At 42.9% G+C, this 13637-nt stretch overlaps 1 protein-coding gene across 1 annotated transcript in view; it reads right to left on the reverse strand.

Annotated features, from left to right (window-relative positions):
• phb2a (prohibitin 2a) overlaps window positions 1-10232 on the reverse strand; it is a 70608-nt gene extending 60376 nt beyond the window's left edge. The window contains exons 1-2 of the mRNA XM_084327996.1: window positions 10145-10232; window positions 8873-9002 (exon numbers count right to left, since the gene is read on the reverse strand). Of these exons, the coding sequence (XP_084184122.1) occupies window positions 8873-9002; window positions 10145-10165 (151 nt within the window). The 5' untranslated portion in view covers window positions 10166-10232. The remainder of the gene's footprint in view (window positions 1-8872; window positions 9003-10144) is intronic.
• Window positions 10233-13637: the final 3405 nt, after the last annotated feature.

Here is a 13637-nt window from a genome sequence, read left to right on the forward strand (position 1 = left end):
GCCGCATGCGGCCCTCACCGACGTTCCATGCGGCCCCAGGCCAATATATATATAAAAAAAAAAAAAAAAAAAAAAAAATTATTTTTTTGTATTGTATTAGACTAAGAAGAGTTGGCAGTCAACTATGGATCCTTTCGATCGATTAGTCGACTATTTGACTAATAGGGGTCAGCCCTAGTGTGCACATATTCAACGCTGTTGAAAGTGCTGTGCAGCAATATGGGGGTTTTGATAAACTGTCGGCTGTTGTTACCGATGGATTCGCCGGGCTTCTAAGGCAGAATGGCGTTGAGTGTCCAATGCTGCACTGCATTATACATCAGGTAAGTTCGCTAACATAATTTCCATCTATTGTGCGTCACTATAATGACCAATGCGAGTCGAGTGTAGTCAAATTATATGCGAGTCGTTAAATCGTTTTTTTTTTTTTTTTATCTGATATAGGAGGCTCTCTGTGCCAAGAAGCTTGAATACAGCCATGTTATGGATTTGGTTACCAAGGTTACCAATCTAATTCGTGGAGGCAACAGGTCACTAAACCATAGAAAGTTTGTCTCCTTTTTGGAAGAGATGGACACTGATTATGGCGACTTGCAGCTACACACAGAAATCCGATGGCTGAGCCGTCGGAAAGTACAGGAGCGACACTGCAACACTGCAAATGCAATTCAATGATCGGTTTGAAGATTTCAACGGCATGCAGTCACGGATAGCGCTGTTTGCCGGCCCCCTCACCGCTACGGTGTCAGAGCAGCCCCCACCGTTGCAGCTTGAACTGTGCAAGCTACAGTCAGATCCTTTTTTTCAAGCAAAGAGAAATGAGAGGGGAATTTCGTTTTGGAAACTGCTACCTGAGCCCCGCTTCCCACTCCTCAGGGACTTTGCCCTCTCTATGGCCAGTATGTTTGGGAGCACATACATACGTGAGAGCAATTTCTCAAACATGAAGCACATCAAGTCAAAGGAGAGAAACAGGCTGTCGGATGAAACATTATTTCATCTGATACAGATTGCATGCACAAACATTGAAGTTGACATTCCTGCTATTGTGCGCCAAATGGAGAGACCACAAGTGTCTCATTAAAGACAGGGGGGGGAGGAGATGATGAAGAGGTGTAGAGGGGGGGAAGGAGATGATGAAGAGGTGTAGAGAGGGGGGGAGAGATGATGAAGATGTGTAGAGAGGGGGGGGGGAGATGATGGAGAGGTGTAGAGAGGGGACTATTATTATTATTATTATTATAACCATTATTGACCCACTGTGGGGCGAGGGTGAATGTCATGCCAGTTTGATAAAGGGTCAATGGGAGGCATGTAGTATTGCACTTTACTTTACTTGCACTTTACTTGTTTACTTTTGTAGTGTTCAGATAACACTAATAACACAAACACAAAGCAGCATTCCTGCTGCATTTCACTACAACAGTAAATCAAAAGTGCAATAATAAATGATTTTGTTAAATGTATAAACTTGTATCCTGCTACTAAACAAAACATTCCTGAGTGCTTCATATCCATAACATGCATTTCAGTGTTATAATGTTTTGTTTAGTAGCAGGATAAAAGTTTATACATTTAACAAAATAATTTATTATTGCACTTTTGATTTACTGTTGTAGTGAAATGCAGCAGGAATGCTGCTTTGTGTTTGTTGAGCAGTGGGCTTTAAGTTCATACATTTATTTTATTAGAAGCCTTAATTATAATTGATCATGTTTGTATATATTTGGGGTTACAGCAATACTTTTAAATTCAGCTGTTTATAAATTCATAAAGTTGAAATTGCATTACTAAATGCATTTGAAATGGAATAAAAACAAAGTTACAACAAATTATAATTGTTTATATACCTTATTTATCACATCTGTGACTATTATGGGCTATTTGAGTGATGGGGTACTACTGGCGGGACTGCCGATAAACAATGCGGCCCCCCAGATTGATTGTGGACATTTTGTGGCCCTCACCATATACAAAGTTGCCCACCCCTGTGATAGATCATCGATTGGCGTTTCTTTCCTATACACACTATATTAAAAAATTCAAATGTATATGATCGGTATACATTATGCTTCATCATGCGTGAAGGAAAGGGGGGGGGTCGTTTATAATTCCTTGATAGTCAGTAACGGCTTTATTTAGTATGGGTTGATATATTGATCAGATGGTTTGCAGTGAAATGAATAAACAATCGGGCTGAAAATAACGTTACTGTCCTCTTACCGTTCGCCGATGAGACTGGAGAAAAAAGATCCCAATTATTTGACGCCGATCTCCTACATCCATTTCCGGTTTGTATGGCGCAATAAATGCCAAAATCATATCGATTATTACGTTTAGAAAGCAATCCAAATGCACTATAGTGTTTGTCTGGAGCCACGTAACAAGATATCACTGCCGGAGGGATTTCCTCAACGCACCGATCGGCACTTCCGGTTTTGGCGAGAGTGTAACTCGCCCGACCATCCACCAGGCGGCGGTATTGAGGCATTGCAACTCATACAGGGTCCCGCTGGAGTCCGGAGGTTGGCTGGATGAATTATGAATGCCATGGCAAAAAATGAAATATTGATCCCAAAAAACGGCGTAAGTCGTTCTAGGCGTTCAACGCATGGCGGGCAAAAACGGCGTAACTCGTTCTTGGCGCAGGATTTGTTAATGTAAAAGACTGACCTGAGGAAAAGACTGCAGGGAGACCATCTGGCCGCTTGTATGCATCAATGGCCCCCTACCAGTGAATTCCCCACCAAAGAGCCCTGGAGCTTTTCTTTCAAAAGCCCAGGAAAATGAAATGCTCTAAGGCAGAATGTAGCCTATGCCACTGAGACTTCTTAGGTGTAAAGTGCTGTTGTAGTGTTATGATTTGTGTATGTTAGACAGTTAGTATGTTAGTATTTACTTTTACTTTGATTACAACTACACTGCAAACATTTTTTATCTTATCAAGTGAACATATCTTGTATTTGGTACAATAAGTCTATATTGAGTAGAATTATCTTAAATGATCTTATCCCACTGGCAGATCATTTAGCTTTTTCTGATTAAGGTCAAATAAATATGCAGATACCTGGGCCTCCAGAGCACTTCTAGTGTCAGCGGACACATCAAAAACATCCTAGCAAATTCACACACACATGAATAACCCATCTCGAACAATTCTAAGGTAGTTTTAAGTTATTTCTCCGGCAGCGTGTGCTAATATGGATTCCGGCGGCACGGCCGCACGCACAAATATGGATTCCGGCAGAGTGCGCGCAACAGCATCGCTATTGAATTTTTTTTTCAGGGGAAACACTGGATTCCAATGGTGTGCAATACCGGCCGGAAGGAGTCAGGCGGCGGTATTGGCCTTTTGCAAGATCAGATTCCCAATGATAACATCAGGCTGGATGGATGAAAAATGTATGGATATAGCGAATAAAAGAAATAAAAAATATGTTTTACAAATTAACATAAAAAGGTACACGTCTGTGATCCAGACATGGCGGGACACCCAGAAATTGTGTACTAACCGTCATCGGTGGCATACAGGTTCCCCTCTATTTAATAACAATCTACTTCTTATTGGACAACAACCTATTAGATTCCCTAGGTGGGAAAAGAAAGGTATTCACACGCTGGGGGATATCTTTGATAACTCTGGTCTCCGCTCTTTCCAGGATCTATCCAACTGGTACGATCTCCCCGGAACCTCCTTTTTATTTTATTTACAAATAAGGGCAGCTTTTTTTTTTATCTACTTTTTCTCCCATTTTCAATTTTTCTCCCATCCCAATTTCATATTGTCCAATTCTACCCTCCCGTCTCGAACGCTGTTAGGCCATGCCTCCCACAAGCCGGCTGCAATGTGGACAAAGCCTTACATCACGTGTCCCCTCCGGTACTCGAGGAAGCAGCCGTCGCATCTTTTCACCTGCACAGCGCGATCTCTCAGAGTCGGGGGTCTGCGTGGGAGGGCACGCCGCACCCGTCACTTCCTGATTCTGCTGCGCAGGCGCACCAACCGACCTGTAGGAGTCGCTGTCCACAACGTCCGATCCCCAACCATCAGCTTACCACCCCCTAATACTGCCAATTGTATTAGTATGAACGACCAGCCAAGCTGATAGCAATGCGGAGAGCTGGGCTCGAACCCAGCGTCTCCTGCATTGGTGGTGAGCGCCTTGCCCACTGCACCACCTAGCCGCCCCTAAATAAGGGCAGCTTTGAAGGCTCATGGGGTTTACATTTACATTTCGTCATTTAGCCGACGCTTTTATCCAAAGTTCTGTACGACAAGTCATCAGGAAGGGTACAACTCTATCAGCTGAGTAACGATGTTCATCAAAGTGTTGCGTGCTACAGTGTAGGTTAGTTTATTAGGACAAGTGCATAACAGTAAAGTTAGTTAGGGTTAGATTTTTTCTCTCTTTTTTTCAGATAATGGTTGAAGAAGTGTGGGGCAAGGACTGAGAATAGGAGACTTCTCTTTGATGACCCTCCCGGAGCTTGGATAAGAGTAGGTCTGAGGCGGCCAGAAGATGCAGAGCGTAGGGGTCCTGAGGGTGTGTAGTTAGAGACCATTGACCGGAGGTAGGCGGGAGCGGTTCCCTTTGCCGCACGGTATGCTAGGTCGAGGGCCTTGAAGCGGATTCGTGCAGCAATGGGGAGCCAGTGCAGGTCCCTAAGAAGTGGGGTGACATGGGCCGACTTTCGGTAGGTTTGAGATCAGGCGGGCCGATGTGTTCTGAATGAGTTGAAGAGGCTTGGTGGCATTTCTGACTTTTATCGCCATGTACTTATGTCCTCTTATAAGGATAAGATACTGGATACGAGTTGGATGTAGATTTTGATGGATACAGTCTGGGAGAATATCCAGCTATCCTCGCGCAATCCAGATCACCAACAGATTAATCTAGATTTTGTTCACAGGACTTATCTAACCCTTGACGATTGAATCTAATGGTCTCAAGCCTGACTCTCGATGTACCTTATGTCCAAAAGGTGCTACCGGAACATGTATGCATATGTACTGGGAATGCCCTCCTGTTGAGCTTTTTTGGGAAAATGTTACTTCTCAGCTCTCAGATATTTTCTCTCCGACCATACCCGTTTCTCCTTCTGTATTGCTACTGAATGACGTGTCTCAATTGTCGACCTCTACACATGTGAAAAGACTGATTCTTGCTGGCCTCACAGCCACCAAAAAATGAATCGCCTCACGATGGATACACACAGGCAAGCTCTGCCCGAATGTATGGATTCTCACTTATCTCTATGTGATCTACTTGGAGATATCCATGGCACGTGTTATAGGGGTCAATGAGTCTAATATTGCTATCTGGATGGCTGCTGCTGCGAAGCTAAAAGAGCGTATATAGCTTTCGATGACTGTATTTTGTACGTAACTCATGTTAAGGTCCTGGGATGGGTGGGGGGCGAGCGAGTGTCTATGGCTATATGCCCCCCTTTTTTTTTGGGGGGGTGGGGGGTGAGATACCTCGGGGGGGCGGGCGGATGGTGGGTGCTTAAATGTCTTTAGAAATATAATCTCATCATTTTATCATTTCTATATGGGTGGGGCATTTTGGGCCCCTGTGGTTGTGGGTCCGATGGTTGCGGGCTCAGACTGGGGACATGATGCTTTGATTCGCCGGGGCGCCGGACTCTGGGTCCTCGCGGGGTGGGGGCCGTGGCTGTAGTGACTGGGGATGGCTCAAGATTTTTTTTTTCTGTTCCTTTCCTTTATATATTTAATTTATATTATAACTATTTCATTTGCATTCATTTGAATTATTAAGTGTCATGTCATTATTGCTGTATCTGTCCTGTGATGTCTTGTTTATTATTGTGGTAACTGTTCGAGCCCAGCGTTCCACATTGCTTTCAGTTTAGCTGGTCGTTCATACTAATCAGGGCTCGAGACTAACGATGTCCCGTCGTCCCGGGGACGATCAAATATTGATTTGGGACGAACAGAAATCTTTTTTGGGACGCAACCGGGACAGGGAGGATTTTTTCTTTTTTTTCACAGGAAATGTAAATTAGCGACCGTCAGTGCGCGCATATATTGCTGTCAAATGGTGAATCTAAACGTTGCATGATTAGCCGAATCCAATGTCTATCTCCGTCTCCCAAGGCAGCGATACGCTAATCCAACATCAAGCTTCTACCCACCACTCCTCAGCCAGTCGCGCTGCAGCATCAAGCTCCTACCCACCTCTCCGCAGCCAGTCGCGCTCCAGCAGCAGGAGCAGCATCACACCCCAAATGAATCTCGCTCCAAAAAATTAAAACGTGTTAACAGGTGACTAGGTGAGGGAAATCTCTCTTACCTAGGCTTTCTCCACTGTACAAAAACACAGCGAAAAGTAAAATAAATAAAAAAAACACGCTATACTGTCACTGTGGCATCCTCTCAGTGAAGCGAGCACTGTAAACAATAAACATGCTGCGCTATTTGAAGAGGATGAACACAGCAGAAGATGGAGAACAGTCCCAAACTGACCAACAAGGAACTGCATCCACATCCAGCAATACTACCCCAGGCCCAGGGCCTGAGTCTAAGGTGAGGACACATTTAAATCACAAAGTGTAATGTTAGTCTATTGGAACTGTATAGAGTTATCGACGCGTTCTAGTTATAGCTGCTTATTATAGCTAACGTTACTGACTAACGTATCAGACTGCCACTGATTAATCCATAGTTCACTATTTTATTCTTATTGTTAATATTATATTGTTATTCCTATTTTAGTCCTATATTGACCTAAATGTAGGCCTGCCACGATAACACATTTTGCTGGGCGATTAATTGCCCCCGAAAATATCGCGATAAGCGATATTATTGCGACCGGTTAGAGAATTTTTTTGGGAAATTTATTTCCCAAAACCTTTATTTTGAAGCCCACCGCTCCGTCTTTTCCGGTGTTTAAGACTTTTATTTTGAAGCCCACCGACCGGACCGGAAGTATTGTTGTGATTATCCTAGCCGACAACTTGTCTCGTCCGGTTGTGTTTTTTAGTTTTAACGTTAGCTACTAACGTTAGATGCAGCTACTACAGGCAATCAACGATGAGGAGGAAGCGTCAAAGCAGTATTATAATAGAATAGCTGTGGTGCGTAGGCACTGCAGCACGACTCGAAAACGACCTGTTATAATAAATTAATTCATGTTTAACTTGTTCCCGTCTCCAGTCCTTTGACTAGCCCCACCCGTTCATTGTAAACAATGATGCATGTAATTGTATTAACGTTATTCTGTGTTATTCTAACGTTACACTACAAATAACGCTACTTGGTTAAAAGGAGCAACACTATTGAGAAATGTAGTTAAGCTATGTGGTGTTGCCCCACGGAGCTCCTGTGCTGTGCTCTGTAGTAAAGCCAGCGGCCCGCCTCCCAACACGGACAGTGACTGACAAGGGGCACTGGTTCCGCCTCATTAAAACAAACGCGCAAATAGCAATTAATCGCGCCCGTCAAAATCATTGCATTCATTTTAATTATCGCGGCAATTAATCGATTTATTGCTTATCGCGGCAGGCCTACCTAAATGTTTATTGTTGTTCAATGTGAGCGATACATAGTCTGCTCTGTAGTGCCGAATATCCCTCGGGATTATTAAAGGATTTCTATTCGATTCTATACTAACACGTAATGTTAGTATAGAATTGCAAGTTAATTGGCATAACGTTACATTTATCGAAACGAACGCGGAGAAATAGACGACAGACTATAGGCAAACTTCACTTCAGCTACACAATGAATCCATATTCAGTGAGGAGGGCCATCTGGAATTTAGCAGCAGTTCGACCAGGAGGACAGCACGATCTAAGGGACATGTTTCATTACTAGTCAAGTGTCATTACTTTAGTTATCAAAGGTGGAATCTCTGGACGCAATGACATTATATAGTTTAAAGCTAAACGACGTTTTTCTTTCTTGTTAGAAGAGGGATAACTTATTCAGTTAGATTTGATTTGATCTTTATTTATCTCTAACATTTTCAACCATAAACACACACATTTGTAATAACAAAAAAAACGAAAACAAAATAAAATACAAATATATTTTCCTATGGAAGGAATAATCAACATGGCTCCAATTGGTTGAACCGTGCACCGTGACCAAATATCCCTATACTAGCACCTTGTTAAACACTTATATATATATATATATTTTTTTTTAATCATAATTATTCTTGTGAAATCTTTCCACTTGGGAGCCTTTTGACTAAATACATTTATTCTCCCCTTCTCTGAATGGTGTTTCTTATGGCAATAACAACTATAGACGACAAAACCAAAGTAAAGAAACAACATTTGATTTTTGGGACGGTTACATTCATTTTGGGACGGTTAAAATTGTATTTCGGGACGGTTCTGGGACGGTGGTGAAAAAAGTTAGTCTGGAGCCCTGATACTAATACACATTGGCCGTATTAGGGGGTGGGAAACTGATGGGTGGGGATCGGGCGTTGTGGACAGCGACTCCTACAGGTCGGTTGGTGCGCCTGCGCAGTAGAATCAGGAAGTGTCGGGGGCGGTGACAAATGCATCGTTATAAGCGCTTGTCTTGCCGGAGTATTTAGACCCCGCTCGCACGCCGCAGCTCGGCCCAGAAAACAAACCACATTGTTTCAAATGGAGTGCAATAGTGGCCGCAAGGCGTTAGGCAGTGTTATTGGCCGTTTGCAATCTCAGACCCATTCCCAATGATAAAATCAGGCTGGATGGATGAATTATTAATGGATATAGCGAATAAAATAAATAACGACTAAAACCCGACTTTTATCGGGTTTGGCACTCAAGCGATGGCGAGTTAACCCGACTTATCTCGGGTCTGGCGTCCAATGTGTTAATAGTATAGTGTGTGATTGAATGACATTACCTGTATATGTGGCTTCCTTGACTCCATAAGCCAGCGCTCCGGCTCCGATGAGCAGCTTGAGCCCCAGTCCTGCACCCTTCGGGCCAGCTGACATCCTGCCTGCAATCTGCTTCAGCTGCTGCAGCAGACCCTGTTAAGCATACACAGGGTTTTGAGTAACAAAACAACATGTACGAAACTTTCTTCCAAGTTTAAAGGAACACACCAGAGAACACAATGAGAAATGCACTTAGTCTTCTCCAGAGTCAGACAAGAAGCTATATACCAATGTCCTCTCTTCTGTAGAAAGCAATCAAGCTGCAAGCTAGCCTAGCTGCTGGCCAAAACACATAACAGAGTTTTAAGTTAGGCTAGCTGGTCCGTATCCGCTTCCATTCATTTGTGCTAAGTTATGTTAGCTTGCAGCCGGAATGAATGAATGAAAACTTTATTTAACAGATTGCAGAATGGGTACAATACAGTACGGCTCAATACATACAATTGTTAAGGGGATGCAGACCTGAGAAAGACGTTTGTCTGGTTTCCATCAGGGTCCCCCATTTTCAATTCATATAGATTTCGGATAGCTTCCTACTGAGGAAATTGGTATCTATATTCTTGTCCGACTCTGGAGAAAATGGTAACTGAAATTCCCATAATGTTGGCGTGTTCCTTTAACTATATCTAAATACTAGAATGGGTAAAGCAGCAACTACTCTTTAAATACCAGAATGGTGGTCAATTAAGGAGTGAGTCCGAGTGACTAGACGATATTGAATTGGAAGGTTCGTCTACCGTTGCTGGTAACGTTAACGTTATGTTTTAAACAGATCACAGGCAGCGATGATTTGACATTGAGTGACCTAATCTAAGCTGTGACCATGCAAGCTAAGAATAATTATAATGCCAATATAGCAATGCTGCACAAGTTGTTGGCTATCCTGCGAGTGACAAACCAGGGTCTAACGTCAAGACTGTAAAGATGCATTTAACGTGTGTAGGTCAAGGGTCAACACACAATATGCTGACAAATTAAGTAAGCTTGACATTCAACGTTAGCTCGCCCGATAAAATAAGTAATATATTGTAAGAAAGCGGGAATTTAGCTAACTTATGTGAGCTAACGTTCAGTGCGCAAGCTAGTAAGCTAGCACGTAGATCCTGCGGAACAGATACGTTTCCCGTGAGTACAGAACGATAACACGAATGACCAAGAGTGACAAGATATACAACACTATTAAGATACACATGTAATGATTCCCAGTGTATATATTACAGTTAAAACACGCTTACGCCGGGTTCTTTATTCGCCATGCTGTCTTCTTGTCGCAGAACGTAACTTCAAGCAAACGCAATCCAAGGTCATGTGCGTTGATACACTTCCGGCGAGAGGGGCATTCTGGGAAATGTAGGGTTTTATTTACTTATTTAATTTTTTATTTTGTGCTGCTTATACACCAAAAATAAATGTGCTAGTTGTTCAAACAAAACGTTTCTATTTGTATATGCAAGGTAATAAATATAAATGGAGACCAACAGACCTACTTCTATAACAAGTGATAACTTGTTATATACAGAAGATGGCAGCACAGTTCTCTGTCGGGCCCTGGACAGACAAAAACCTTCAGAGAAACAGGACCAACGGTTCGTCATTCATTCAACCCCTCCATGAGTCCAAGAAAGGTCAACTCAGGACATATAGTGCTGTGACAAACTGTCAAAAAGGGCTTTAGTTTTTGAGATACCCCTACCGGAGGTAGAACAAAACACAAGCATGTTTTTCCTCATCTCTAAGGTCTCCCATATGTGAAATGGATTATTGTATACAAATATTTTACTGCAAAACTTGTTAAATTGATAGATATTGTTATACACCCCCAAAGGAAAAAACAACCAAAATATAGCCTGGCCGTATGGGAGTTGAGACATATAAACTCATGTAGATTAATAATACAAGCTCCAAGAGCTTTCAAACTTGACATGCTAGCAGTCAGACAGTTGCTTAACCTAATAGAAAAACCTGGATGTGAATATCTTTATGCATGTAGGAAATATATACCTATGTACACATACTTAAAATAAGTGGAAATGTAAAAAATGAATATCTATGCAGAATGTTCTCATTTACTTTGTAGTAGCTCTGCCATGGATTGTCATAGAAACACAGATGAGGGCTTTTTCAGAAAGGTGTGGTTGTGCTGAATCCAGCAATACCACATGTGTAAATATAGCATGCATGGTCAGGGAGTTACATCAGTAAATGTATGAGGTGTCCTAAATGAAAGAAAATGAAACATTGACATAATGAAGTCTTCAGTCCAAAGCCCATTATCAGTGGTGAGAAGCATGTTGACAAATTCAATGTTACTGCAAAGTAAAGTCACTTGAGGTAATGTTCTGGTCTATAATGTTAATATATTTATGATACATTTAATAAATTATACATTTCATATGAGACATTTTATGATACTTCATATGGAAACAAAGATCCAATTGAATCAGGTTGAAATTTAAATAGAACACCTTTATTTCAATCTACTGCGTTCTGAGCCCCCTGCTGTATTCACTGTACACACATGACTGTGTGGCCAGGTTCAGCTCCAACTCCATAGTGAAGTTTGCGGACAACACGTGGTGGTGGGGCTGATCTCGGACAACGACGAGAAGGCCTATCGGGAGGAGGTTGATGAACTGGCACGCTGGTGCCGGGATAACAGCCTACTCCTGAACATTGGTAAAACCAAAGAGCTGATCATGGATTTTAGGAGAATACAGCAGGGGACACACACGTCACTGCGGATAAATGGGGCTATCGTGGACAGGGTGAGCAGTTTCATGTACCTGGGAGTCCACATCACAGAGGACCTGACATGGTCAACACACATAGATTCTGTGGTGAAAAAGGCGAAACAGCGCCTCTATCACCTGAGACAGTTAAGGAAGTTCAGAGTATCAGGGAAGATACTCCACTCCTTCTATTCCGGGGCTGTAGAGAGCATTCTGACTGGAAACATCACTGCCTGGTTTGGAAACAGCATGGCACAGGACAGGAAGGCCCTCCAGAGAGTGGTGCGCTCAGCAGAGCGTACTACGGGTATTGCACTACCACCCCTGCAGGACTTATATAACAGGAGGTGCAAATCCAGAGCCTGCAGAATAATGAAAGACCCCCACCACCCCAACAACAGCCTGTTCAAGCTGCTGCGGTCAGGCAAGCGCCTATACGTACACACGCTAGAAGCATAGAGAGACTCGGTTCAGCTTCTTCCCCCAGGCCATCAGAACACCCACTCACAAGTACACATGAACACACACACACACACACACACAGGAAAGAACAGATGTGGTTCTTGTATAGTATAGTTTAGATATAGTAAGTAAAACATAATGACAGAGTTAAAATTGAATATTGTATAGTAGTGTACATAGGAACCAGTGCCTTCTCAGGAATTTAGCATGTCTATTTTTATCATGCACATCTTATGTCTTACCTGTTTTTTTTTTATGTCTATTTTATTATTGTATTATTGCACAATCGATGCGGGCATGACCACCCACATTTCACTGTATGCCCTGGTATGTATGTGACAAATAAACCTCTTGATTCTTGATTCTAGCAACACATCACTGTCACTCATCCACATTATCATCAGTGACAAAATGGATCATATTTGGGCAGTCAGGGAAAGAGCAAGAGCAAAACTCAGTGCAAGTCAAGCCCACTGAAAGACATTGGCATTTGCTGGCATCATTGCAGTTTCCATCTTTACAGTACAGGTGGGTGATGTCTCGAACTTCCTTAGGTGCCGGTGCTTTCTGGAACATAACAGGTTCAATGGACCCATCTTCTCTGAGCCTCCACCCTCTACCAACTGGGTTCCAGAGAAGAGGCTTGGCCAGATGGCTGTGACGCCACACTGCTGTTTGGTACAAGGCTCTCAACACATGTTGCTGGAAGGCATCTTCTGTTGGGGGTAGATTTGCAGCCAATTAATCTGTGGTAGATGCTAGTGTGTACCTCAGCTCATCCAGGTTGGTGCAAGGACGTCCATTCTCCATTTTCTTTTGGCCATACAGGAGGAGGGCATACTGTGTTCTTTGAAGAGATTCTCTGTGGCCCTGTATTGGTTATGTAGTTGCTGACAAAGCTCCATAGAGCAGCCTTTTCCCCACTGATCCTCAGGTATTTCCTGTAGTTAGGAACAGTTGATTGGCCTGTGATAATATGTGTTGGTCTGCTGGTTTGGATGGTGCCTCTTCTTTGCCTTTCAAGGTTTTTGATTCAGTGCTGATGGTCATATCTGTCAAACACTATAACAACGCAGTTGATGCCTTCCTTTCCCATTAACATTGCGATCCTTTTCCAGACACACTCACCCAGATCATTGTATGTCTGAAAGGGCCACAGAGAATCTCTTCAGAGAACACAGTCATCTTGGCAGGTGGCTTTGAAAATGGTGAGGAGGTTAAGATAGTTAGCAAGTCAGGCGTTGACTGCTTGGCAGATCTTTAGTGACCAGGAGGAAGCTGACACAAGATTGGTGTTGCATCAATACACCGGCTTGCACAGTCACATTCTCGTCTCATTGTCAAATGTGATGATACAGATGTACTGGTTTTGCTTGTGTACTATTCAAGCAAAGGGATGTTTGGATCCTCAACAGTGTTCATGCACTCTGGACATGGCCCAAAGGAAAGATCCATCGATCAATGATGCCAGCAAATGCCAATATCTTTCAGTGGGCTTGACTTGCACGGAGTATTCTGTACTTCTGTATGACAACTA

This window comes from Notolepis coatsorum (assembly GCF_963971535.1).
Source record: "Notolepis coatsorum genome assembly, chromosome: 13".
NCBI classification, from domain to species: domain Eukaryota; kingdom Metazoa; phylum Chordata; class Actinopteri; order Aulopiformes; family Paralepididae; genus Notolepis; species Notolepis coatsorum.